The sequence below is a fragment of the Strix aluco genome, chromosome 21 (assembly GCF_031877795.1).
Source record: "Strix aluco isolate bStrAlu1 chromosome 21, bStrAlu1.hap1, whole genome shotgun sequence".
Lineage (NCBI taxonomy): Eukaryota > Metazoa > Chordata > Aves > Strigiformes > Strigidae > Strix > Strix aluco.
This window is the reverse complement of record NC_133951.1, coordinates 8293801-8319295: the sequence shown is the minus strand read 5'-3', so window position 1 is coordinate 8319295 and position 25495 is coordinate 8293801. Positions and strand designations below refer to the sequence as shown.

At 59.2% G+C, this 25495-nt stretch overlaps 1 protein-coding gene across 4 annotated transcripts; it reads left to right on the top strand.

Annotated features, from left to right (window-relative positions):
* XYLT2 (xylosyltransferase 2) lies at positions 1-25329 on the top strand. Of its 4 annotated transcripts, none has more exons than XM_074847002.1 (16): positions 1-79; positions 181-519; positions 2445-2601; positions 3444-3550; positions 4106-4158; positions 4759-4896; positions 16744-17215; positions 17701-17876; positions 18202-18404; positions 18822-18902; positions 19056-19272; positions 20527-20703; positions 21567-21829; positions 21939-22134; positions 22568-22901; positions 23254-25329. In XM_074847002.1, the coding sequence occupies exons 1-16, from the start codon at positions 40-42 to the stop codon at positions 23574-23576; spliced, it is 3276 nt and encodes a 1091-aa protein (XP_074703103.1). In that variant the 5' UTR covers positions 1-39; the 3' UTR covers positions 23577-25329. The 4 variants fall into 4 exon arrangements, with proteins under 4 accessions (XP_074703103.1, XP_074703102.1, XP_074703101.1 ...); XM_074847000.1 differs by lacking the exons at positions 1-79; positions 181-519 and adding exons at positions 549-1236; positions 1359-1697; XM_074847001.1 differs by having other exon boundaries at positions 40-519.
* The last annotated feature ends 166 nt before the right edge of the window (positions 25330-25495 follow it).

Genomic DNA, 25495 nt, shown 5'->3' with positions numbered 1-25495 from the left:
GGAGGACTGCGCGGCCAGGCAGCCCAAGCCAGCCTGCCCATGGGGCTCCTGCTGCTGCTCGCTGGGGTGCTGCTGCCAGGTAGGGCTGAGGGACCCCAGGGCCGCAAGCCCCACACTGGACCAGCCCCATGGGGCAGGAGGTGTCAGGCATCACTCCCGCGGCTCCATGTGTCTCCACAGGCTGCTGGGCAGTGAGGGGGCCCGGCACCGTGTGGGGATACATAGGAGGGTCCCTCTCGGTGAAGTGCACATACCGGGCCGGCCACGAGATGAAGCCCAAATTCTGGTGCTATCCGGGAACACTTTACACCTGTGCTGCTTACATCATCATCACCTCGAGTCTGCAGCCTGCGGTGCAGCGGGACCGATTCTCCATCCGGGACAATCGCACACGGCAGGAGTTCACAGTGACCATGGAGGGTCTGGCCAAGGGGGACGCGGGCACCTACGTCTGTGGGGTGCGAACGAGAGCATTCAAGGCTGATGAGCGTCACTTTGTGAAGGTGATCGTGGCCCAAGGTCAGTCCCTGCACGTCCCCCCCCCGCACAGCACCAGTGCCCACCACAGGGCGGGGCCGGGGCCGCACTGGGGGAGGAGACGGTACCCGGCCGGTGGGAGGATGGAGAGGGACAAGGGCGGCTCAGCGCCCGGCGGGCACCCGCTGCATCTGTCCCCTCTTCGCGTTTGCAGCCCCGACGCTCAGCCCGGCCCCCGCCCTCCCTCCGAGCATCCCCCGGCCGCCAGCCACGGGCACGGACGCTCCTCGGGGGAGCCCCGGCTCCTTCCGTTACTTCCCGGTGCTGGCCGGGCTGCAGGTGCTGGCGCTGCTCGCCATGAGCGGGGCCGTGCTGTGGGCCAGCCTGCGGGGCTGAGCCTCCGCCGGGGGTCCCACGGCCGCAGCCGGCGCCGCTCCGTCCCGGGACGCCCCGGTCCCGACGGCCCCGACGGCGCCGGGGGAGCGGCAGCACCGGGGCCCCGCCGCGCCCTTCCCGCCGCCGCCGGCGGCTGCAATAAAGCTTCTCCGCCACCACTCCGTGCCTCCGTTTCTTCTCTCCGGCGGCCTCCGCGGTCGGGCAGCCCCGGGACTCCCGGCGCTCCGCCTCGACGGGGCGGGCGGTGCTGCGAGGGTGGGCCGGGCCCCGCGGAGAGGAACCGGGCGCGGCAGAACGCGGAGCCCCGCCGTCCCGGAGCGGCCATGCAGCTCCTGCCGCTGCTCGCCGGGGTGCTGCTGCCAGGTAAGGAGCCGGGCCGGAGCCCCCGAGCCCCGGAGTGGCTCCGGGGGGGGATCTAAGCGCCGACGGGCGGGGTGGGCGCGGCGGCGGCAGCAGCACTCCCGCGGCTCCGTGTGTCTCCGCAGGCTGCTGGGCGGTGACGGGCCCCCGCACCGTGCGGGGATACGTGGGGGGCTCCGTCTCGGTGAAGTGCCGGTACCGGTCTGGCCAGGAGATGAAGCCCAAATTCTGGTGCTCTCCGGGAACACTTTACACCTGTGCTGCTGACATCATCATCACCTCGAGTCTGCAGCCCGCGGTGCGGCGGGACCGATTCTCCATCCGGGACAATCGCGCACGGCGGGAGTTCACGGTGACCATGGAGGGTCTGGGCGAGGGGGACGCGGGCACCTACATCTGTGGGGTGCGAAAGGGCACATTCGAGTTTGATGAGGGTCACTTTGTGAAGGTGATCGTGGCTCCAGGTCAGTACTTGTGGGTCCCCCAGGTCCAGCACTGGTGTGTCCCCTTCAAGTGCTGGGAGCGGAGACTGCAGTGAGGGGTAGCCTGGGGGAGGCGGGTGCTCACGCCGCGTGGGGCAGTCCCCCGGGTGTGTCATCACTATTTTAAGGATGTGATGCCACCGTGGCTGGTGCCACTTCACCCATTCCCTGTGCCCAGGTCTCACCAGCACCCCAGGGTCAACCACCCCCATCACTGGGGTACAGCACCCTGCTCTCTGTGCCCTGTTTTCCCCTCTTATCAGATCCTGCCAGCCCTGTCTGTGCTTTCCTTGCGTTATTCTATAACACCAGGGAGTTCCTCACCCCTCTGTGCTGCCCCATGTCCCGCTGTGGGGCGGCCAGTGCCTGTGGGCACCAGGTCCTGGGCTCAGGGAATGCCCCTCCCCATCCCCTCATCAGGGACCAGCCCCCACGGTGGGACACTTGTGTGGGGCTGTTGTGTTAGTACCGGGCTGGGCGTGGGGTGCAGGGTGAACCCTGCTCTGTGTGTGTGTGCGTTTTGGGGGGGACCAGGACCACAAAAAGCCTCCTGGGCAGGGGCAGGGGATTACAACCCTCCCACCTCGAGGCACATGCTCTGGACGTGGCAGAGGGGACCCAGCTTCTCCTGGTGTGACAGTAAGTGGGTCACTTCTGGCTCACTGCAAAACCCACAGCATTTTCCCCTGCGGAAGCAGGGAGACTGATCAAGCCTCTCCTCCGTTACAGCTCCTTCTCCCATCCCTCCGGCATCACCCTACACCCCACCCACTGAACACCCCAGTGTCACTAGCTCCATACCAGTCCCCACACAGACAACTCGCCCGGGGAAAGTTGTGGTACCAGGATCAAATCCCTTGCACCACGGAGACTCCAGCCCTCCACGGTGAGTACCAGCTCCTGCTCACAGCAGCCGCCTCCCTCCATGAGGTCTCTTTGGTGCAGCTGGAGTCCTGCAACCCTCTGGGCTCTTCACGCCTCCCTTACAGATTCAGACCTCCTGCTTTTGCCTTTAGGGACCAGCGCTTCATCCTTTCAGCCAGCCGCTCTGCATGGAAAATAATCCATCCCACTACCCCTGGTCTCTTGGCCCCGGCAAAGCCCTGTTGTCCCCTTGTCTGTCTTGCAGCTTAAGCAAGGTACAGGTTACCACCATGTGAGAAGTGGTTTCTGGCTGCAGCAGTGACTCTGTTTCCTTCCCCAAAACCCAGAGGGACCGTTTGCTTGTGGGAAACCAAGTGCTGAGCCGGGTCCTGTTCTGCTTTGTAGTGACACGCAGCCTGGCAGACACAGCTGACAGAGCATGAGACCGGAGTGGCAGAGCTTCCTTCCTTCTCCCTTGTCTCTTGGAGGTGATGCAGGAAGTGGGCAAAGCCGAAGCCCCATCAGCATGCCCAAGGGGTCGCTGGCACACCCTCCTTGCCTGGTTGCCCATTACAACCAGGTCAACAAATAGTGGAGCCAAACCAGTGCAAAATTAGGTGCAGGAACTGATCCTTAAAATAGTGAGGACACAAGAGCTCTCAGACCGAGTGTCCATTTGCTTCTGCAGTTCTCAGTTCGCTCCATGCCCAGCGTGCAGCCTGACCACCCCCACGCCTGCTTCCCTTCCTCCCAAGGCAAACCCCGTCACCCACAGCTGCTCCCTGCCTGCCTGCTCCATGCTGGTTCCTCCCGCGTCTGCTTCCAAAGAGAAGCGTGAGAACTGAAACTCTTTTTTTCTTGCAGCTTGAACATGGTGGAGCACATCCTCACTCCAGGCATCGCAGTAGTTCTTCTTTTGCTTGCAGTTGCTGCTGGTGTTTTGGTAATACTGTCCAGGAAGAGGAAGAAGGGTAAGCGAAGCTGTCAGTGCCACACACAGCTGTTTCTGCACCAGAGCCGTCTTCGGCTATATTTGTTTTTTCCTCCATATTTCTTTTTTCTCGCCCATTCCCTCCCTGATCCATCCAATTCCTGGGTCCATCACTGAGACCTCCACCAAGAAGGTCTCCTTCCCCCGAGGGACCGGTGGGACTGTCCCACAGGTCTCATCCCCATGGGAGCAGGGAATGGCAGCTCTTGGGATGGGTGCTGCCCGGCACGGCACCCGCTTGAGTTTGGGCACCGTCAGCTTCTCCAGACGTGCTCAGTTGTGTAGGCCAGGCTTGCACTAGGCTTGATGCAAAGTTTGAAGCCAGTGTGAAGGATGGGGAGGGACGGGAGGGGATGTCACCAGCTGGCAGGTGGGATATGGTTTTATTTGAAGAACTGCCCCAGTTTAGAAGGTTGATGGGGCAGCAGGTTCCCTTCCTGCTTTATGGTGAGATTCGCAGCAGCACCTCAGTTTTTTAATACATGTCTTTTCCTCTGGTTTCACTTGTGTCTAACCACATCTGTGCTTCATCCAGCTCTCTCCAGAGCAGCTGTAGAGATGGACAGGATCCACAGCACGTCGCATACAGTAAGGCAAATTGCACGAGGTCTTGTGGTGGCATGCTCCGAGCTCGCCTCGAGAGGGGGAACCTCACACCCTGAGCTGAGCAAACGAGCTGCCAGAGCCATTTGCTTTCCACCAGGTTCATGGCTCTTTAGGCTGGGAGGGATCCTTCAAGTTCCGTTTGCCAACAGAAAGACCCGACCAGGGATTTTATGTGACTATTGCAGAGTATTCCTGGGAAGGGAATTTAGAATTGACCTGAGAGGTTTCTCTCCAAGCCCCTCCAAACATGCGAGCTGCTTCTCTGGGTGAAACAGCCATGAGAACCTGTAGCAAAGCACGCCTGAGGAGGCTGCAGAGCAGTTGATCTTCATTCACTGCTTGGAAAGTATTTTCTAATGTTTTCTGCTGGCTTTTGAGGAGGGGCTGCTGTCACTAACCAGATTTCCCTTGGAGAATGTTGAGCCAGTCCTTGCTGCAGGTTAAATTTTCCCCCAGTGCTCCTGCAGCTGTCTCAGATCACATCGGGAAAGGCAGCGGGACGGGAGATGTTCCCACCCCTGCGGGCTGCAGGCGGGGGAGCAGCAGAAGGTTAAGAGCTCATCCCTCTCCTTCACGTGTCAGGAAGGGGATGCCCTGAACTACGCAGAGATTAACCACTGCTCGGGCACAGCCGAGGGCCAGTTGTACAGCAATGCCGAGGCTTTCCGCTGCTTGACAAACACCACGACCGAATACATGGAGGTCAAGCAGAGCAATCAGGTAGGAGAATGCAAAACAGCGCCGAGCTCGAGGTGGTGGGTGGAAATCTGGGGCGGGTGGGTGATGGCGTGGGCCGCGGAAGGGGTTGGGTGGATAGGGGGGAAGCTGCAAAGGGACATGCCAAGCTGGGGTGCAAATGACCCTGGATAATGTGGGTGCCCTCTTCAGTCCCCACGGCTACTCCTGGGTGCTTAAAGCAGCTGAGAGAGGTTCCAGCAGACGGTGTTACCCTGGAGCAGCCGTGCGAAGGGTGTTTTTTGTTTATCCCCCTCCTTTCCTAGTGTTTGGAAAAGGAAAAAGAGGCTACATATGCCAGCACACAGAATTCCCTGCTGGAGCAGCAGGAGATCTATGCCAATGTGCTGTCAGCTCCAGCGCGGAGGGTGTGAGCCAGCACCCGGCCCTGCCAGCTGCTCCTGCTGCCAGCAGTGCCAGCGGGACACGGGCTGGTTTTCCGCTCAGGCAGGAGCTGGCTTGACAGCAGAGCTGCTGCTCCCCTGGGCTCGGACATTTCCTTGGAGCAACCTCAAAGACAATAAGGTTGAGCAGGAGGCACAGAATGGGATAAGGATGAAATCATCCCTCTGCATTTGGAGACCTCACACACACAGGAATGGTGCTGCGAATAAAAAACTGCCCCTTTGGGGTAGCCCAGGCCAGAGACCAGCCAGGCAGGGTGTGGGAGAGCCCGGCGATGGGAGGTGAGGGTGGGCTGTTGTGGGTGGGCTGCCTGGCTCCCTTCACACAGCACCTGCCCCGCTTGCCCCTTTGTCTGCATTATTCATGCGGGCTGAAGCTCCCAAACCCTCTGGTCACCTCAGACTGACTTTATTTCATGCCAACACCAGGCAAAGCTGACAGCTCCTGGGAAGCAGGACAGCAAGAAATGTTATATCCAAATGCTTTTGTTATATCCAAATACTGGGGGGCTCAGGTGGAGGGTGTGGTGCATTAGGGTCTCGGTGTGAAGGAGACAGCAGAAGTCCTCCCATCCCTCCTCCGTGGCAGCTGGGAAGTGTCTCCCCTGACCCCCCTCCCTGGTCCCACAGCCCCCAGGGAGGTTTGCTCCTGCTCTCTCTCCCCTGCCACCCCCAACGACCGCCGGGCTGCGAGCACAAGGATGGGCTGTAACTGTGACCCTTCTCTTCTCTGCTGTGCTGATAATTTATTTTCTGGCACCCATTAAATATGTTCTTCTGTGTAAAGTATCGCTCCTTTATCAGTGACAGCAGCTGAGGATCTGATGGCATCTAGCACAGTGTTTGTATTTGTCCGGCAGTTTTCCACCTCACTGAAGGGTTTATTGCAGTGTCACCCCGAAAGTGGGTCCGGCCCCTCGCTGGTGCCCAGGTGGACTCCAGCAGCGAGGGAACACAGACCTTTAAGGGCAAGGACTCTGCTGCTCCCGCACAAACCCAGAGCCCCACCGCCGGCTGCCACAGGACGTCCCACGGGGCTACGCTTTGGGCACGCTCTGGCCCACTGCGTGCCACTGCCCTCCGTGCGCATCCGCCCAGCTCCTGCCCAGCGCCAGGCAATTCATCTGTCGTGACAACCCACTCCCCTGAAAAACCAGTCACGGGGGTGGGCATCTATTTGTGAGGCTGAGTCAAGTGTATTTCAAGGCTTCATTTGGAGACAATTCATTAACTCTGTTAACTGCTGCGAAACTTTGTTTTAGTATTTTTGTGATTATTTTATTTAAGAAACCACATAGACCATCCTTGCTCTGTCAAAACCAAAGGCAGCTGGAAGTAAACGTCAGTGGTACGACAGTTGTGCTTATTCCTATAGGTTATTCCTATATAAGCAAAATTCCTCCTGTGGTTGGTCAGGAGGTGGGATCCCTCCTCCCCACCCTGCACAAGGCTGGGCTTCAGAGGAGGGAGCAAACAGCAACGGCACAGACAAGTGTCGCTATAATTTGTAATGAAAACGAGGATCCAGCCAGATTCCAGCCAGATTCCAGCTGGGAAAAAAGGGAAAGCAAACCCCTCCACACCCATGCGGACAAACTTCTGCCACAAATTTCATGTGAAACTGGGGAAATAAAATCACGTATTGCTCTTCCTGCTTCCCCATTTATTACTAGAGATAATAACACCTCTTCTCTGAAGGAGTAAGGAGGAGGAATCAGTTGGATATTTTTTAGGTAACCGGGTCCCATTATTCCATATCTGGAGGTTGTTTTCATGCTTTAAAAAAAGAACTAAATGGGTTACTTAAATTCAAGCCCTTGCTGCAGTGCTAAGGCAGAAATAGCCACCGGCTGCGTGATGGGGGTGCGTGGGGGAGCAGAGGGTGCGGGATCCTTGCGGTGTGCAAAGATGGGGTGTTTGGCAACACCCTCTGCAAGAGCTATTTTGAGCACCGAAGTTTTAATAGCTGAAGACTTCCAAGCTTTTTCAGGTAACTTTAAGAGCGTAAGAAATTTGTCTTTTCTCCAGTGTTAGTCGTGTTTCAGGGCAGCTGCCTGGAAGAGAGATATAACGCCTGGCGGGTGAAACTTGTGTTTTCCGCATTGGAAGGGCTGACTCCTGATGGAAAGAGAGCTGGGAGCAGAAAACCCAAGCTCTTCCACACACATGGTCCCACGCAAGTGGTTTTGCCCAGAGAGGTGAGTTTTCCCTTGCTGTGGGAATTTGGACACTGTAGCTCTGTGCAGCCAGGCTGGTTTCAGGGGCAGGGATGCTGATTTACACTGTGCAACCAGCTCTGCCCCAAAATCATGATTTCTGAGCTCTGGCTGCAGGAGTCAGCCGAAAGTGGAGATGGTCTATCCTGTTGCACAAACCTTCCTGTATAACTCACCCCTTCCTGAAAGAGAACAGTGATTTTTCTGGAAGCCCCAAGAGCTGCTTCTCTACCACCTCCTCCAGGCAGATCCCAGCCCTGGGCTGCTTCTTTTGGGGAGCTGCGAGGCAGAGCCTGCGTGAGGAGGGACAGCGGGAGGGGATGGATGTGGGAAGGTCCTCAGCAGGACAGGGGTATTTTGGAGATTCATTTTTAGAGCTAAGCTCTGTTTCTAGCGGGATTGTGTGCACCCAGCTGTGAACCTCATGGATGAGGGAGTTGGGTACTGCCAGGTAGGGATGCTCCCTGAAGTCCACCTTGTCCCACACAGCCCTGCTCCCTTCACCACCTTCTCTCCATCACACCCATATCTTATAACTCAAAGGGGATGACTTCTGGAATAATTATTGCTGGAATACATATATACTCCATACCAAAATTTGCTAATACTCCAGGGCACTCAGCGGCAGAGAAAAGCCTTCTCCTGGCCAGGGAGGGAAGGCAGAGAGTCAGAAGCAGCAATTGAGCCTTGCTGGGGAGAAGAGTGGTTCCTGGGCAAGCAGGGAGCCTGCGTGAAGCTGGGGAGAAAGACAGACCCCAGCAGGACAGAGCTAGGAGACCCCCCACTGCCTGGCTCATTAATGAATTACTATAGCCTGCAACCTGCAATTAACACGTAAGGAGATGTGAGCAGATAGGACAATCCAAGCAGAAAAACTTTTCTTCTACTCCTGCTGCAGCAAGATTTTAAGGAAGGGGAGACCGTGAAGCAGCCATGCACAGAGTCCTCACTAAGCAGCTGGGGTGCTGCTGCCAGCCCTGCTTTTATGCCCCCCGCAGCAGGAGAGCGAAGGAGGCAGAGCCGCAGGGCTTCGAATCCCCAGCGAGCCAGGCTGGCGTTGGGGCCAGTCGGGTGTACCCTGCTCCTGGGGAAGCCCTGGCTCCAGAAGAAGGAGGTGGGCGTCTTTCTTCTGTTCCTTGGGCATCTTTCTCTGCTCCTTGGGCTTCGTTTGGCTCTGGGCTGGTTTAAGCCACAAGGCTCAAGCCAGGGATGGGAAGAGCAGAGGGCTGTGCAGGTGGAAGAGCCCGTGTTGGGGCTCAGATGTGCTTGTTGCTGCCTGGGGTGTTTTTAGGGAAGCTCTGCAATGACTGAGTTTAAATAACTCCTCTCATAAATGGGTTTGGTGGTGATCTGGTAGGAACTTGTGTGTGACATTGAGTGGTAGGTCTAATGCAGGGGAGGGGGATTATCTGGGGGGCGGCATGCTTTACCCCTCTCCACCATAAACCAGCTTCCCGCTCCTGGATTTGTGCAGGATTCGGGCAGCCACTCCATCTTTCCCTCTTCTCCATCAAAAAGCATCCTGTGTTCTTGAGGCACCCTGCTCCCCCTTCCCCAGGGACGTGTACCGGGGCAGGCACCCTGGCTAAGAAGCCGGCACGGGGTAGCACGGCTCGTGTACCCCGGGGCTGCTTCCCAAACTGCTCTTGCTACCTGGCAAGCTGGGAAGCGAGAGGCTGTGGGAGCGCCTCTGAATTCTCTTCAGAAAACAGCCTCTAAACACCATTAAACTGTGATTTGTCTCTTGTGCCTTACCAGGCGGGGAGCTGGAACAGGGGAATAACACAAGGGAAGAGCAAACTTCTTCCAGCAGAGGCGGGATGATGCGTTTTTTGTCTTTTTTAATGACAGAACATGCGTTTTCTGGCTTGAGCTTCGCTTACGCACCGGTCAGAGCGAGGGAGCCTTTACGGCCATGGGACCAAATTACTGCCGTCCAAGGGGGGCCCCCGGCAGGCTGCGCAGAGCCCTCCTGCAGCCCGGGGAGCCCCTCTTAGCTAAACCTCTGCCCCTTCAAACCCTCCGGGCCGGGCCGTCGAGGCTGCAGCCTTCCCCCCGCTCTATCTGCGGGATCTGCCCAGGAAGCTCACAGGCCGCCCTGGAGCTCCCCGGAGCCGCTATCGCCACCCAGACACTCCTTCCGATTTCCCGGCTGAAATCCTCCCCCCCTGTTGCGGGAGGATCTTGGACCTGCACAACTCTATGAGAGTTATAACCAGCAAAACCGTTTATTCTTCCAATAGTACATACTTACACTCTCGCCAAAGCTCTTACTTCATAATTAGCAAATCAGCAATTAGACAGCTATCTACCTTTTCTCCTATCAGCATAAGACCCCCTAACACGGCTGTGCAGACCAATCCACTGCTCGTCCACGTGCTGTTCACGCAGCAGTAACTTCTCACAGCTCCGTGTTGCAGCTGGCCGTTTTTTTTCCCTGCCACCTTGGCACAGCTCAGCAGTTTCTTATCTTTCTCCCAAGGTCTGTGTCTCATCAAAGCCTGGCTGTTGATTCAGAGGCTGTGCAGGGCTGACAGGCCAATGCCTCCCACACCCCCCAGCAGCTCTTGGGGGGGGGGGGCAGGGGGCGACCTTGGGGCTCAGGGCCCATCCCGGGGCATTTCTGCCACCCACAGCTGCCCTGGGAGCTGGCCCGGGGCTCTTCCCGCTGGCCGAGTGTCTTGAGAGAGGTTTTGAATCTTTTCAGGTTTTATTGCAGCAGAAACAGGAATGGGGTGTGTATATATATATATTTATTTTCTTCTTCCCTTAAAGCAAGGTCAGCAGCGGGGCAGTTTCGCGCAGAAGCCCCTGCCATGCCCAGGCCTTCGTGCAGGGTTTTGCTGCTGCCGAGTGCTCTCGCTCTGGGGCAGTGGTGAACTTGGCGTGCACCCCCGGGCACCCGGGAGGTGTCCTGTGCCACCGGGGGGCAGTTCCTCTGCCACCGGGGGGACCCAGTTCCTCTGGCACCGGGGTGACCCCAGTTCCTCTGCCACCGCGGTGACCCCAGTTCCTCTGCCACCGCGGTGACCCCAGTTCCTCTGCCACCGGGGTGACCCCAGTTCCTCTGCCACCGGGGGACCCAGTTCCTCTGCCACCTGCACATACACATGCACATACAAACACATACATGCACACACATGCACGTGTGTGCACACACATGCCCCAGGGCACACACGCACACGCTGGTGCACACACACACAGGCACACACCCCCCCTCCCCGTGCACACGCACCCTCACACACACCCCGTGCACACGCACACGCGCACACACACGCGCACGCACACGCACACGCGCGCGCGCGCACACACGCGCGCACACGCGCCTCCCGCGCCGCTCCCCCCCTCCCCTCAGGGTCCCCCCCCCCGGCCCCGCCGGCGCGTGCGCGCGGGAGGGAGGCGCGCGCCGGCGCAGCCCGCCCTGCCGCGGCGGAGCGGCCGTGACGATGGTGGCCAGCGGGCGGGCGCGGAAGCTGGCCCGGCGCTACCGGCTGGCGGTGGCCACGGCCCTCGCCATCCTCCTGCTCCAGGGGCTCGTCCTCTGGACCTCCGCCGGCCTCGACGAGGAGGGACCGGCCGAGGTGCGCCGCGGGGGAGGCCGGAGCGGCGGCCCGGGGCCTGCCGGAGGGGGCTGAGGGGGCGGTGAGGGGCCGGGGGGCCCGAGAGGGGTAGAAGGGGCTGAGGGGGGGTAGGGGGGCGATAAGGGGCCTGCACGGGCCGTGGGGCGACAGGGGAGGTGGTGAAGGGCTTGAGGTGGGTGGGGAGCCTCGGGGGGGGTCACAGGAAGGGGGGGCGTGCTGGGAGGGGGCTCTTGAGAGGGGGGAGGCCCTTCGGATGGGGGCAGGTCTTGGGGGGGCCAGTGTCCGGGGGGGGCTGGTGTGTCCCCTTGCTCTGGAGCTGACAGGAGACAGAAAGGGGGTGCCCCCCCCCCCCCCCCCCCCGGGGTATCTCTGTGGGACTGGCGAGGCTGTGTCCCAGGACGGGGTCCCTGGGGTGGGTGGGGGTCCCGCAGGCCCCAGGCTGCTGGGGGGCAGTGGCTGTGGGGTGGGTGGTGGGCCATCACCTGTGAGGGGGCTCTGGCTGCGGCAGCGTGGGGTCGTGGTGCCTGAGAAGGGGACTTTGTGGCCCAGGGGCTGTCGGTTGGGGTCTAGCATGGGGTGGGGAGCGTGGGAGGCGTGACAAGGGTCTTGTGTCTCTGTGGTTTGGAAGATGTTGCGGGAAACTGGGGTCGGTGACACCCAAGCCAGAAAATATAAAAACATAATGATAATTTGGAGAGCTGGGGAGAGCACACGCAGCAGCTCGGGAAGTTTGTGGCAGCTCCTGTTTAGCTGGTCCGGTCAGGGATATCCCTGTGAAGCATGAGCGTACAAGGACCTTTTGCAGTTATCGGTTGTCTTTCTACCAGAACACTCTGCTAAGGCAGAAGGTGTCACCTCTCTTTTACGTGTGGGGAAACTGAGGTGTGGGCTGGTGAAGGTTTTTGCCCAAGGTCAGACACAGAGCAGGTATTGAGGAGGACCCAGGCCTCTGGAACACGTTGCTGCCACCTTCAAACAAAGCTCATGACCTCTGGGTTGCTTATTTGAATTTATGTATTTGTTGTGAGCTGCCTGGACCACGTGCAGGCCCCCTGCATCTGGGTGGACCAGTGACTGAAGCTGGTTTTCCCAAGAGCACTGGAGAAGGGCTGAGAGAGTCCCTGTGTGGGCTTCCTTGGCTAATGTCTGTGTGGCACCAGAGCCCCTCATCTTGAGCAGGACCCTCATGCTCCAGGGGCTGTAGAGATTCCGGGCTGCTGACAAACCCCAGGTCAATGGTGAAACCAGGTTTGGCAGGGGCAGAGACAGAGTGTGGCAAGAACTCGAAGCTGGGCAGGGGCAGGCACGGGGTGAGCGTGGTAGCTGTGGCAGAGCAAAGCCAGTGGCCATGAGGTGGGGATCTCTGGAGGGGCGAGAGGTTCCCCTCCCCATTGTGGCGTGCCTCCCTGGTGTGGAGGGTGACCCCGTGGTCTTTTCACAGGACTCGAAAGTTTTCCCTGAGAGGAAAGAGTGAGAAGGGGATCTGGGCAGCCCCTTGCAGGGTGGAAGGTCTCTAAGGTGACTGCTCACTCAGCACATCAATTCCCAGCCCCAGGCCTCCTCTTGGGCTGCTGGGAATGGCCGTGAGCACCCTTGTGTGCTGCTGTACGCCCACCACCAAAAAAGAACCAGGGAATAAATGTGATAAGGAGAGGGGACATAGAATTGCCTGTGATCCGGAGGCGCTGGGAGCGTGAGAGCAGATCGATCTGGCAGCCAGGAGTGCCTGACTGCCCCTTTCCCATGACCTTGATCAAGTCATTTCACCAGTCATGGCTTCTTCCCCTTCCCTCTGCACTGTCCTGCACTGCTTGTCTTCTTTTCTCTGTTCCTGCCCTGCGCAGGCTCCTGCGTTGGCTCATTCTGCCACGGTCCTCGCCTGGTTTCCCCATGTCTCTTCCCAGAACTGAGCTGGGTAGCTGACAGGTTTGGCCATGGGTCCCCTAGCCTGACGAGGAGATGGTTCGCCACCAGCAGCCCTGACTCCAGGGCTTGGGAACGGACAAGCTTCTTTGGAGGATGGTTCTTGCCTTCTCCGAAAGGGCTTACGGACAGCCCAAACCCATTAGCAAGCTGGGAAAAGTCCAGTTAACTTTTACTTCTTATAAAATGGCAAAGCGCTTGGTTTCTGAGCCCTCCTGCAGCTTCTGATTTTGGCCAGACCTGGAGGAGCCGCTGTTCCCCTGGAGCATTTCTGGTAAAGCAGGAGGAACCCTCCCAGGAGAGCCTGACCTTGCAGGCCTGGAAGGATTTGGGGAACCTTGGAATCTCTTAATTGCCAGAGTAAATGACTCCTTCCCACTAATGGACACAGCTCTACCTGGCTCGTCCCCACCATGAATGGGCTGTGGCTCGCTGTGTAGAGCAGAAATGAGACTCGAATCCTGTAAACGCTGTGGAGCACCCGGAGTTGGGCGAGCTCGCCTTCCCCTCCAGACCAGCGCCTCAGCTGGGGCACCCACGGCGCTCAGAGGCTGTGCTGCAGCCCTGTGCCCCAGGCTGGCAGCTGCCTGCGCTGCCCAGGTGTTCCCAAAAGGGCTGCTCTGATCTCAGCCGGTGGCAGCCCCTTTCTCTGTCCTGCTCGGTTCTTCGAAGCCTGCTGGTTTCCTTTTTGTTCCTTCACAGGGTGGGGAAGAGCTTCCCCTGCTTGGCAGGCCCCATCCCCACTGGTTCCCTGGTATGAGCTGAGCAGAGGCTGAGGGAGGATCTTTGCCCTTCACTGGAGCAGGTTATAAACCCACCTTGCCCCACTGACTGGTTGCTGCCCTGTAAGGGGCTTTGGCCACATCAGAGCCACCAGCCCAACCCTCCCTGAGAAGGCCGTGCTGCTTGGATCGTGTTGCTTCTCTTTGCAAGCCCCATTTCAGGGTCCTGCAGGCTCCCTTTATTCACCAAGCAGATGCTTTATGGTGTGCAGACCAGCAGAAGCTGACCTGCCTACCTGTAGGAAGCCAAATTATCTTGTTTCACTGGGATCAATGGATGGGAGAGGAAATCCCATCGGTACCTAGCCCTTCGCTGGCAGCACCCCCGCTGCAGCCTGTCTGCACACAAAGGTGGGAGCCCGAGGGACCGGGATGATCCTGCCTCTGTCGTGGTGACACCGACAGCTCCTGAGCAAGTGTGTGAGCTCCCTGGAGCGCTCGGTCTGCAGTGGAGCTGGCACCAGCAAAATGCAAACTGCACAGTGTCCTTGTGGGTGAAGAGGATCTGTCACTTGGGAAAAGTGTTTTAACCCAGTCGTGTCTCTTATGCCACTTTGCCTCCTATCTTCCTCCTCCCAGGAGGGAGGCAGCACCTCTCTGGGACCAGTGTTGGTGTCCTCCATGAGCTGCAGCCGCCAGAGAGGATTCCTATGAAACATGTTTTTTTCCAGCTTTGCTGAGATTCCTTGGTTTTTATTTCCCCTCCCCAAAAGAGCATTTTTAGGGGGCTGTCTCCAGCCACTTTAATTGTGAGGTTTAAGGCTCTGCTGCTGCAATTGGCAATCAAGAGTCCAGGTTTCTCCGGTGACTTTGGAACACTTTGGCGCCGTTTTTACCTGATGATCAATGTGAAGAGCATGTGGCAGACACCAGAGTCAGTCGATCAGAGGGGGAATCCTGCAGGACACCAGATGCTGTTAGCTCTGCTCCTCACAATGGCAGAGCTTGGAGATACCAGCGCAGTTGGACCTGTGCTGGGGATAGGGTGCGGGTAGATACCTGACCCACAGCTCTGTGGCACTGCGGGGATGGCAGTGTCACAGCAGGGGAGGCAGGATGGGAGAAGTGACGTTTGGCTGGTGCCTGGAGCCGTCTGAGTGTGTCAGAAGGAGGGGGACGGGGAACCTGACCAAAAGTCTTGTGGATGAGTCTTAAATAGAGCAGAGCAACGTGGCCAGAGACATTCCCTGCCTGGCTGGGGTGGAGGGATGGCTCTGCTGTGGTGCAGTAATTAGAAGCCATTGAATTTGTTAACTGGCAGCTCCGGAAAGGCTGGCGATGCTTCTCACAAATTCCCTACTGAAGAAGGCAGCCGGGCATGCTTGTGAGCTGGGAACAGGGCTCCTTCCCGGGGGACGAGCAGGACTGTAACTGAGGGTGGGCATTGTGCAGGGGCTGTCCCCAGAGCCAGGCGTCCTGGGGAGCAGAGGGTGTGAGCGGGGCTGGTGCGTCTCCTACGGGCTCAGCCCTGTCCCCGCAGGAGGAGGCTCGCTCCTTGCTTGTCACCTGACAATTCCCCACTCCTGTGATGCTCGGTGGAGAAAACAAGTTTATAACTCTGGAAACAGATGGTCCTGCCTGGTGACTAATGAACGGATCGCTGTCTGTCTGGGCGGAAGGGGCTTGGCTGATCCTTGCTGATGTTGGCCCCTCGGAAGTTAAGCGGTGGCTTGGCCCCTTCCTGGGTAGCCACGGTTTGCAGGCTGTGCCACTTCAACGTGGTAGTTCAGGGACTGCAGAGCGAGCAGATCTTGCCAGCTGTTTTCCAGCCTTTGCATGGTGTGGTTTCTCCTGGCCGTGACCTTCCCAGCAGCTTATGCCCACAGTGCGGCCTGTGCAGGGTGCTAATTTGGTCCCGCTGTCCTTGTGAGGCATCTGTCCATCCTTGGAAGATGCTGCTGCCCGGGAATGGCCCCCGGTCCACCTTGCTGCCTCCTGCACTGCCCGGCACAGCGTCTGGCCAGGCAGGGATTTGAGGGCATTGTGAGATAGCCCTGGGAGGCCTGTCTGGAGCAGGCAGCTGCTTTGCTGCCTGCCTGCTGGTGGGCTGGGGGCATACGGCCCCGTGGGCATGACTTCCTGGGAAAGCACTTTCCCACGAGCATGGCTCTCGCAGGCATCCAAACTTCCCAACTCTCCTCTCCCCAAGGCTGTCTCGTTTCTGCTCATCAGCCAGCCTGGCAGAGGTAACAAAGCATAATTAACTGCTCCCTTTACACATCCACTTGGCTCGGCGGGAGGGTTTGTTAAAGGGATTTCTAGAGAAGCTGGTGATCACAGCGACTGCTCCAGCCCAGTGCAGGAAGCCAGAGCCCAGGGAAGGGAGTGGGGACAGGACCTTGTTCAGTGCCTCTCTAGTCCTTTTAGCCCTGGAGAGCACAGCTGCAGCCACCTGGGACCCTGGCTCGCAAACAGATGTGCTGGGCTTGGACTTGCAGCGTGATCATGGCAGGGAAGAGCTGGTGATGAGCCCTGTGCTCATCTCCACTATCCAGGGATGCCCCTGCCCACACAGGACCCCGGAGGGTGGCTGGTGCAGACGCAACCGCCATTAGTCTTGCGGTGAGCCCAGCAGCAGAGAACAAGACCCTCTTTGTGTGTCTGGGGTGCTGTCTGCAAATTGAGGTCTCCCTTGCTGGCATACAGGGGGCTGTCCCCGTGAGGGGGACATAGGACCATGCAGGGAGGTGCTGTGGGGTCTTAGCCTGGGCTTTTAGGTGGTGGAGGGATGGTGTAATGTCCTTTGCTGCACAGTGGCTGCTCCCAGAGCGCCTGTCGTGTTGCAGCACTGAGCTCTGTGGGGACTGGGAGCATCGAGCTCTGGGAATGCCCTGGGGAGTGTGTTGTCAGAGCCGGAGGGAAGCAGGCCCCAATTAACGCTAATGCTGTCTGTCCTCTCTTCTGCATCCACCTGAAACTGGAACAGGAGCGGCAGAAGAAAGCCAGGTTGCCCGAGAGCAGCGACGGCTCCAAGGACTCGGACAGCTCTGCCGGGCGCCGGGGCAGTGCCAGCCGAAAGCACGGGCGATGGCGGGGGCGGCCAGACAGCCCCGGGTCACTGGTGTCCAAGGTGGTGAGAGCTGTGACGGCGAGACACAAACTGGGATGGAGGCTGCCGGCCGCGCCGGACTCCTCCAGCCGAAGGAACCTGACGGAGCTGCGCGGGGAGGCCCAGCTGGCTGTCTTCCAGCAGGGCGACACAGGCAGCGTGGAGGGGGCTCCCCAGCCCACCGAGAACAGCTTCACCCCCAAGTGCGAAATCACGGGCAAAGACGCCCTCTCAGCTCTGGCCCGGGCCAGCAGCAAGCAGTGCCAACAGGAGATCGCCAATGTGGTGTGTCTGCACCGGGCCGGCAGCCTCATGCCCCAGTCTGTGCCTCGCCACTGCCAGCTCTCGGGTGAGTGCTGCTGGGGTGCTCCCAGTCGCCCTGGGCATCGGGAATATCCCAGCCAGGTGCGTGGGCCACCTTCCTTATGTCATCAAACTGTCTCACCTGGCAAAAAGCGGCCTCAATCTGTCACTGATTCCCAGATTACTGCTGCCTCTGTAATCCAATCAAAGCTGTGCCAGCCTCCTTAAGCTGGGCTGTTCATCCCGACCTGCAGTGCCTGCAGAGGTCAGAGCCAGGCCCAGCTGCATCTTTTGTTTTGAGGGGCCAGACAAGGACACCCCTCCTGTCCCAATACAGCCCTGTCGATTTAATGCAAGGGGCTGTGTGTGCCACCGTGCCCTGGCACTGCAGCCAGCCTGGGATGCGCTGATGGGGTTTGCTCAAGGCTGAGCTCTCCCCTGCCTCGCTCAGGTCTCCCTGGTTTATCAGGAGCTCGGGGTGGTGGGTGCCAAGGCGGGGGGCAGCTGACAGCCTTCTCCCTCCCCGCGCAGGCAAGGTCAGCCCTGTCATCCAGTGGGACGAGAGCCGGCTGCAGCAGATGCCCCCCAGCAAGCCCGTGCGCATCGCCTACATGCTGGTTGTGCACGGCAGGGCCATTCGCCAGCTGAAGCGGCTCATCAAGGCTGTGTACCACCAGCAGCACTTCTTCTACATCCATGTCGACAAGGTATGCGAGGGGAGGAGGGGCACTGACAGTGCCCAGATGAGGGGTGCACTGGGACAGGGTGCAGAGCTGGGGCGCAGGTGGGTGGCGAGTGGAGGAAGTGGCTGGGTGGGGTTTGTCCTCGCTGCTGGTGGAGCTGTGACCCTCCGCCTGTACTTCTGCAACCCCAGGGAAGCAGGATCTATCCCTCCTGCCCAGAGCAGTCTTGTCTTGCTGCTCCCCTCCCTGTGGAGGCTGCTGTAAGGGCTGGGGTACCAGGCTGGCAGTAAGGAGGGCAGGGCCCTGGGAAGACGAGCTCCCTGCTGAGTGTGAGCCTGTTCCCTGACAGCGCTCCAACTACCTCCATCGCGAGGCGGTGGAGCTGGCCCGGCACTACCCCAACGTCCGCGTGACGCCCTGGCGCATGGTGACCATCTGGGGAGGTGCCAGCCTCCTGAAGATGTACCTGCGTAGCATGAAGGACCTGCTGGAACTGGCTGAGTGGCCCTGGGACTTCTTCATCAACCTGAGCGCCACTGACTACCCCACAAGGTGAGGACCTTGCTGGGGCAGGGGAGGATGAAGGAGGTGTTTGGGCTGCGTGATGCTGCAGCAGCCTTGGGAAGGGCAGGGAGGAGCAGGGAGCTGAGGGAAGATGGGCTGGGAGATTGCACCCACGTGCTGGTGATGATGCTCCAGGGCCAGGCTGGTCCCAGCTCTGCAGAGGAGCCCAGCCAGTACCTCGGAGGCTGTTTTTTCCTGCGGTCTGGGTGTTGCAGGGGAACACGTGTGTGAGGCGCCAGACAGCAGAGAGACCATGGCTGTGTCTCCCCAGCGATGGGACAAGGGTTTGAGTCAGCACCCACAAGGCAGCTTTAGGCTCCTTGTGTCTGATGGCTCTTGCAGTATGAATGTTTACTGGGCTGCTTTACCCCAGGGGCCGTTAATGCTTTCGAATTTGCACCTCAGGACCAACGAGGAGCTGGTGATGTTCCTGTCCAAATACCGAGATAAGAACTTCCTGAAGTCTCATGGCCGAGACAATGCCAGGTAATTGCAACTAGGGGCAGAGCTGAGCTGGAGGAGCAGAAAAAGGAGGGATTTCAGAAACGAACTGAAACAGTGGGGTGGGGGGGCATGTTCTGGATGCAGCTGCACCCGGCAAAGTGGATGACGCACCTAAGCCTTCATCCTCATGCCCAGGTTTATCAAGAAGCAGGGCCTGGACCGCTTGTTCCACGAGTGTGACTCCCACATGTGGCGGCTGGGCGAGCGCCACATCCCCGAGGGCATCGTGGTGGATGGGGGCTCCGACTGGTTCTCGCTGACGCGCAGCTTCGTGGAGTACGTGGTCTATGCTGACGACCAACTGGTGTCCCAGCTGCGCCAGTTCTACACCTACACACTCCTGCCAGCCGAGGTGGGTGCTGGCTGCGGGGCACGGGCTGGATTTTCTTCCCACTGTACTTAACATCTGTGTCCTGCTTCATCCCCACCCTGGGGAGCTGCGAAACTGGGAGGTTTGAGATCTGGCCAGGCTGGAGCGATGGGCTGAGGCCAACTGTATGAGTTTCAATAAGGCCAAATGCCGGGTTTTGCACTTCGGCCACAACAACCCCCAGCAGTGCTACAGGCTTGGGGAGGAGTGGCTGGAGAGCTGCCAGTCAGAGAGGGACCTGGGGGTGTTGATTGACAGCCGGCTGAACAGGAGCCAGCAGTGTGCCCAGGTGGCCAAGAAGGCCAATGGCATTCTGGCTTGTATCAGCAATAGCGTGGCCAGCAGGGACAGGGAAGGGATCTTACCCCTGTGCTCGGCACTGGTGAGGCCGCACCTCGATGTCTGGGTTCAGTTTTGGGCCCCTCACTCCAAAAAGGCCATTGAATGACTCAAGCGTGTCCAGAGAAGGGCAACGGAGCTGGTGCAGGGTCTGGAGCACAGGTCTGATGGGGAGTGGCTGAGGGAACTGGGGGGGTTCAGTCTGGAGAAGAGGAGGCTGAGGGGAGACCTCATGGCCCTCTACAACTCCCTGAAAGGAGGGTGCAGAGAGCTTTGGATGAGTCTCTTTAACAAAGTAATAAGTGATAGGACAAGAGGGAATGGCCTCAAGTTGCGCCAGGGAAGGTTTAGACTGGATATTAGGAAGCATTTCTTTATAGAACGGGTTGTTGGGCATTGGAATGGGCTGCCCAGGGAGGTGGTGGAGTCCCCATCCCTGGAGGGGTTTAAGAGTCGGGTTGACACAGTGCTGAAGGGTCTGATGGAGTTAAGAACGGTCAGTGTGAGGTTAATGGCTGGACTAGATGATCTTCAGGGTCTTTTCCAACCTTGATGATTCTCTGATTCTGTGAAGGGCGTTGCTGGTTCTCAGGCAGTTTTGTGCCTCCCCTTTAAGCCCAGTATGAACAAGGGGAGAGAGGAGCAGACAGGCCAAGGGTCGTGTTTATATCCTGCCCTGCTTTAGGTCCGGACACCCCTCTGGGCCAGATCAGGGCTGGTGTGGGTGCACAGCCTTGGTCCCTGACATGTTGCCCTGTGCTGGGAACAGGGATAGGTTTCTGTTCAGGAGCTATCGAGGTCTGTCCTGTTCCTCTGCCGGTGATGGGTGGGGGGTCTCCATTAACCACCCGTCCTCCAACCCCACTGGGTGTCCTGTCCCTTCTCTGCTGTGCACAGTCCTTCTTCCACACGGTCCTGGAGAACAGTCACGCCTGTGAGACACTGGTCGATAACAACCTCCGAGTGACCAACTGGAACCGGAAGCTGGGCTGTAAGTGCCAATATAAACACATAGTCGACTGGTGCGGGTGCTCCCCAAATGACTTCAAACCCCAGGACTTCCTCCGGCTACAGGTGAAAAAGATCCTCCTTTTTCCTCCCGCTCTCTCCCCTCCTCCCTGAGCTCCCCAGGGGTGCAGTGCCAGCTGCTGCGCATGCCCCCGCCAGCCTCACCCCAGCCCCGCACGGGGCCGGAGCAGGATGGGCTCTCCAGCCGCCGTGTAGACACTTGAGCTGGGATTATGCTGACTGACCTGCCCAGCAGCCAGGCTTTTGCTTGCAATGCTGCTCCTCTTCCCAAGCTTTCTCTCCCATTTTCCTGCTCTTTCCCTGCAGACCTATCCCCTGGGGCAAACACTTTTTCAGTAAGACCACTTCAGAGTGCTGTCCTCTTTGGCAGGACAAAATGCCTTGTGAGAAACTGCTTCCCGTGCTCTCGGTGCATAGGGAGGTAGACCGAACAAGGGAGGTTTGGGGGAGATACACCCACCTCTGAGAAGAGAAGTTAGTAGGATTTTTCGAGCAGTCCTGGGCTTATATAGTGCAGGGCCCTGATCCTGCAAGCTGTGCCCCGTGGCCAGGCCTCGTGCAGGGCTCCTCAACAGCTCTGCGGGGTGGGGGCCTGTCTGAATAGAGATTGCAGCAAAGGAGCTAGATGACACATGGCTGCTGCTGAGCACAGGAAGGGGGAGGCAGTGGGAGACATGGGAACCCATCTGCATCACCAGTAAGCATGCTGTGTGCTCCCACTGCTCCTGTCGGAGAGGATTCCATGTAGAGCCTGGCTGTGCTTTGCTGCTCCTTAGCCTGTTCCCTCAGAGCGGGCAGGATGGATCCCAGCATGTTTATTCCTGGTCTGTCTCCCTCCCAGCTGCCCTGCTCAGGCGGAAGGGCAGGGTGGGTGCAGCCAACACTTAGAAGTGCTTGTTCTCTTCCAGCAACTCTCCAGACCCACCTTCTTTGCCCGCAAGTTTGAGTCGACGGTGAATCAGGAGGTGCTGGAGATCCTGGACACACACCTCTACGGCAGCTACCCGCCCAACACGCCGGCCCTGAAGGCATACTGGGAGAACGTCTATGACCGTGTCGACGGGCTCAGCGGCCTCAGTGATGTCACCCTCACCTTCTACACGGCCTTCTCCAGGCTGGGGCTCCACAAAGCTGCCTCCACGCCAGGAGCAAAGGCCGACAAGCTCTGCAGGTGGGATATTCACCACGGGCTCCATCCAGGTTCCAAGTGGTGGCCTGCGTCTCGTGCTGGGAGGATGCTGATGCTCAGATGTGCAACCTCTCTATCTTTCTCTCTCCAGATTTGAGCCCCAAGGCTTCCCATCCAGTGTGCACTTATATTTCTATGACGACCGTTTCCAGGGTTACCTGGTGATGCAGGAAGTGCAGAATTCTGCAACTGGGCAGACAGAGTCCCTGGAGGTGTGGATGATGCCCCAAGGCGCTCTGAAGCTGGCAGGTCATGGAGGGCAGGCAAACCGTTTACAAAACCTTGAGGTAAATGGGGAAAATTTCCCTCTCAACGCCGACTTTCCTCCTCAGCTTTCCCACACTGTGCTGCCCTTCCTCCTCTCCCCCACCTGCACGCTGTGGGGACAGAGGGACATGGTGCCACTGTCATGTCTGAGAACAAACCTTTGTCCAGGAGTTTGGCTTCTGTGTGGGGTGTGGAGCTGATAGGTGGGGAGAAGGCCTGAAAGGGATCTTTTGGGGGGGAACTGAAGCTGTGGTGTCCAGTGCCTGCAGCTGCAGGAGGCATCACACAGCTGGATTATTGCTGGCATGGAGAGTTGCATGGAGCGTGGGGTGTGCATTGCTTTGAGCTCCAAAGTTTTATGCTTTCCCTGGTTCAGGGAGGTGAAATGCAAAACCTGAGCTGGTAGTGTCTCCCTGCCCAGCGTCCCACTGCTTGTGCCTCCTGTCCCTCCAGGTGGGCACGGAGTGGGACCCCAAAGAAAGACTCTTCCGCAATTTTGGAGGCTTGATGGGGCCTTTCGACGAGCCAGTGGCCATGCAGAAGTGGTCGCGGGGCCCCAACCTGACAGCCACGGTAGTGTGGATCGACCCCACCTACATCATTGCTGCTTCCTACGACATCACGGTGGATGCTGAGGCAGAGTTCACCCAGTACAAGCCCCCCCTCAACCGGCCCCTGCGCCCCGGCATCTGGACCATCCGCCTCCTCCAGTTCTGGGAGCCGCTGGGGGAGAACCAGTTCCTGGTGGTGCCTCAGACCTTCAACCGCAAGCAGCCTCTCAGGAAAGGTGAGGATGCTCTGGGGTCTGGGAGTTTGGGACTGGATGGGGGGGTGTCCCTGCAGGCAGTCCAAGGCACTTCCCCTGGTGCTGGTCTCGCTGGGTTGCAGCTGATGATGAGGTGGGAGCCATCCTTCCCACTGGTGTCCCCTTGCCCACAGGAGTCCTCAAGCTAGGCACCTTCTGGGCCTGTTTGTAGGTCAGATCCGTCCCACAGCAGCACCTCCTCCTCAGGCTGGAGGAAAGTTGGGTTTGCAAAGGGATGCTGAGCCCCGCTGGGAGCCGGGCGGTGGGCCTGGCAGGGTGCTGGGACATTGCCACGTTGCTGATCCCCTCTCTCTTCTCTCCCTGTCCTGCCCAGATGACAGCAACTGGCTGCATGGTGGCCCCCCCCGCAACGAGTACATGGAGCAGAGCTTCCAGGGCCTGGGGGGGATCCTCAACCTGCCGCGGGCCGAGGAGGCGGAGGAGGACGCGGTGCGGAAGGCGCAGCTGACGGGCAAGGAGCTGGAGGACTGGGCGGACGGTGCCATCGGCGCCTTCTGGTCCGTGGCGGATGTCTGCGTGGGCAGCCCCTCCGCTTGCACCTCCCTGGAGACCTGCAGGGAAACCTCCTGGAGCTCCCTCTCCCCGGACCCCAAATCCGAACTGGGGCCCGTCAAACCTGACGGGCGGCTGAGGTAGCAGGAGCAGCCGGGGGGCGGCGGCCTTGGGAGCGAGGAGCATCCTCTGTCACTGGCAGCGGGGGGTGTCTCCGGACCACATCACCCCGTGCCATTTGCACCGTAGTCACTTGAGGAAGAGAGAATGGGAACCTCTGGGTGGGGGCAAAACCTCCGGTGGGGTATTTTGGGCAGAGGGGGAGGTGTGAGGTTGGTCTCGCCCGGCTCCCCCAGGAATGGGCAGGGAGAGTGTGCCGGGGCGCCTGTCACTGTGGGGGCACGGACGGCACTGGCGGCTGGGAATTGCTGGGTGTTTAACTCCAGGCCTTGGAGCCTCGGGAAGGGGTGATGGGGAGGGAAGGCTGGTGGATGGGCAGGCTCCAGAGCAACTCAGCACCCTGCTCAGCCCCAGGCTGGATCTCTGCAGGATCAGGCCCTGTGCTGCTGGCTGCCCCCCTGGGAGGGCTGGCAAGGGACAGGCAGAAGCAGAAGGGGTCAAAGCCTGCCATCTGTGCGGAGCTGCTGCCGGCCCAGGGATTGCATCTCATCCCCCCCAGCCCTTTAGTTTGTATTTTTATAAATATATATATATAGAAATATATATGATGCAAAGTGCAATAGAGACGAGACCCCGCATTGGCCGGGATGTCCTTGTGTCTCCATCTCCCCTCAGACTGTAACTTGTTCTCTTGGGTGTCCTGGCGCAACAGGACAGGGTGCTGGGTCGTTTACATATTTTTTATTTTATTAGTAGTATTATTATTGTTTTGCTGTTTCCCCATTTCCCGCTGGGGGCTGCCAGGGAGCTGCACCCTGCTGCCCCTCGGGCAGGGTTGGTTGCGGGGTGCTGCCTGCCCTCCGAGGCAGCTGCCCGACTATGCCAAATATTTGGAGTTGCTGGTGTGTGTTGTGCGACAGCAAGTCGGGGAGCGCTCGGTTCCGTCTCCGCTTCAGCAAAGGGATGCCCCAATCCCCTGCCAAAATGCCATTGCCAGTGCTGCTGCCCTGCCATGGGCGAGGCAGCAGCCTGCCGGGCCCGGTGGGTGCCCTGTGCCACGGCCCCTTGGCCCAACCTTTTCTCCCGGCTCGGCGGAAGCTCTCGGGATCTGCTGGGCTTCCCTGGCCAAAAAGCAAAGAGGCGAGACAAGGTCTGGCTGCTCCCTCCGCTCTCCGCTGGTTCTGCTTCCCCCTCCTCCTCCCAAGGGAAGAGACGGGGTGCAGCGGGGCATCCCCCTTCCCCGCCGTCCTCCCAGGGAACTGCCTGCACCGTTCCTTTTCTCCAAGACTGATGCTGGGTTTAGTTTTCACCCTGGGAAGATGCTTCCCATCTCGCCCACAGCCTGGGACGGGGTTTTGCCCCCGTGCAGGGCTGGGGACGAGCTGGAGCCTGCCCAGCCCGACCCCTCCACTCGAGGTGGGGGCCGCAGGAGCCGGGGGAGGGCTTGGGGCCTGGCCCAGGCGGGGTTTTGCCATCTCCACAGATTTGTGCCATCCTGCGCCTTCCTCCAAAGCCCGGCCTTCCCCGCCTGCGGCCTTGCTCTCCCCGGTTTAAGGACGCTGGTTGCTGCAAGAAGCGCGTTGTAAAATGGGGCGGATGGAGACCTGGGCGTGCTGGTCCCCCCTCCCTGGGGGGGGCTGTGGGGGGCCGTGGGGTACGAGGGGCCGCGCGGGGCCTGGCCCCACTGCGGGGGAAGACGCCAAAACTCTTGTGTCGGAAGCGTTATGTAAAGTTGTCTTAAATATGCAACGTCACCACAAATATATCTATATCTCTACGGTGCGGTGTGTCGGGTTTTTGCAGCGTGTGCTGGAAGGGGCGAGGGGTGGGGGGTGAAGCTTTGCATCCGCCCGCTGCCCTACTGAGGGTGTAAATCCCTCCTGGGCACCAGGGCCGGGGGTGTTGGGGGTGTTTTGGGGTGTTGGGGCAGGGGGTGTTGCTCA

Bases quoted from the DNA above. Each gene is read 5' to 3' on its own strand.
- XYLT2 (XM_074847000.1), top strand. From the start codon at position 621: ATGGAGAGGGACAAGGGCGGCTCAGCGCCCGGCGGGCACCCGCTGCAT. The intron at 3,551-4,105 runs GTAAGCGAAGCT...TGCTTCATCCAG, and splicing joins GTCCAGGAAGAGGAAGAAGG to CTCTCTCCAGAGCAGCTGTA. The intron at 18,405-18,821 runs GTGAGGACCTTG...TTTGCACCTCAG, and splicing joins GCCACTGACTACCCCACAAG to GACCAACGAGGAGCTGGTGA.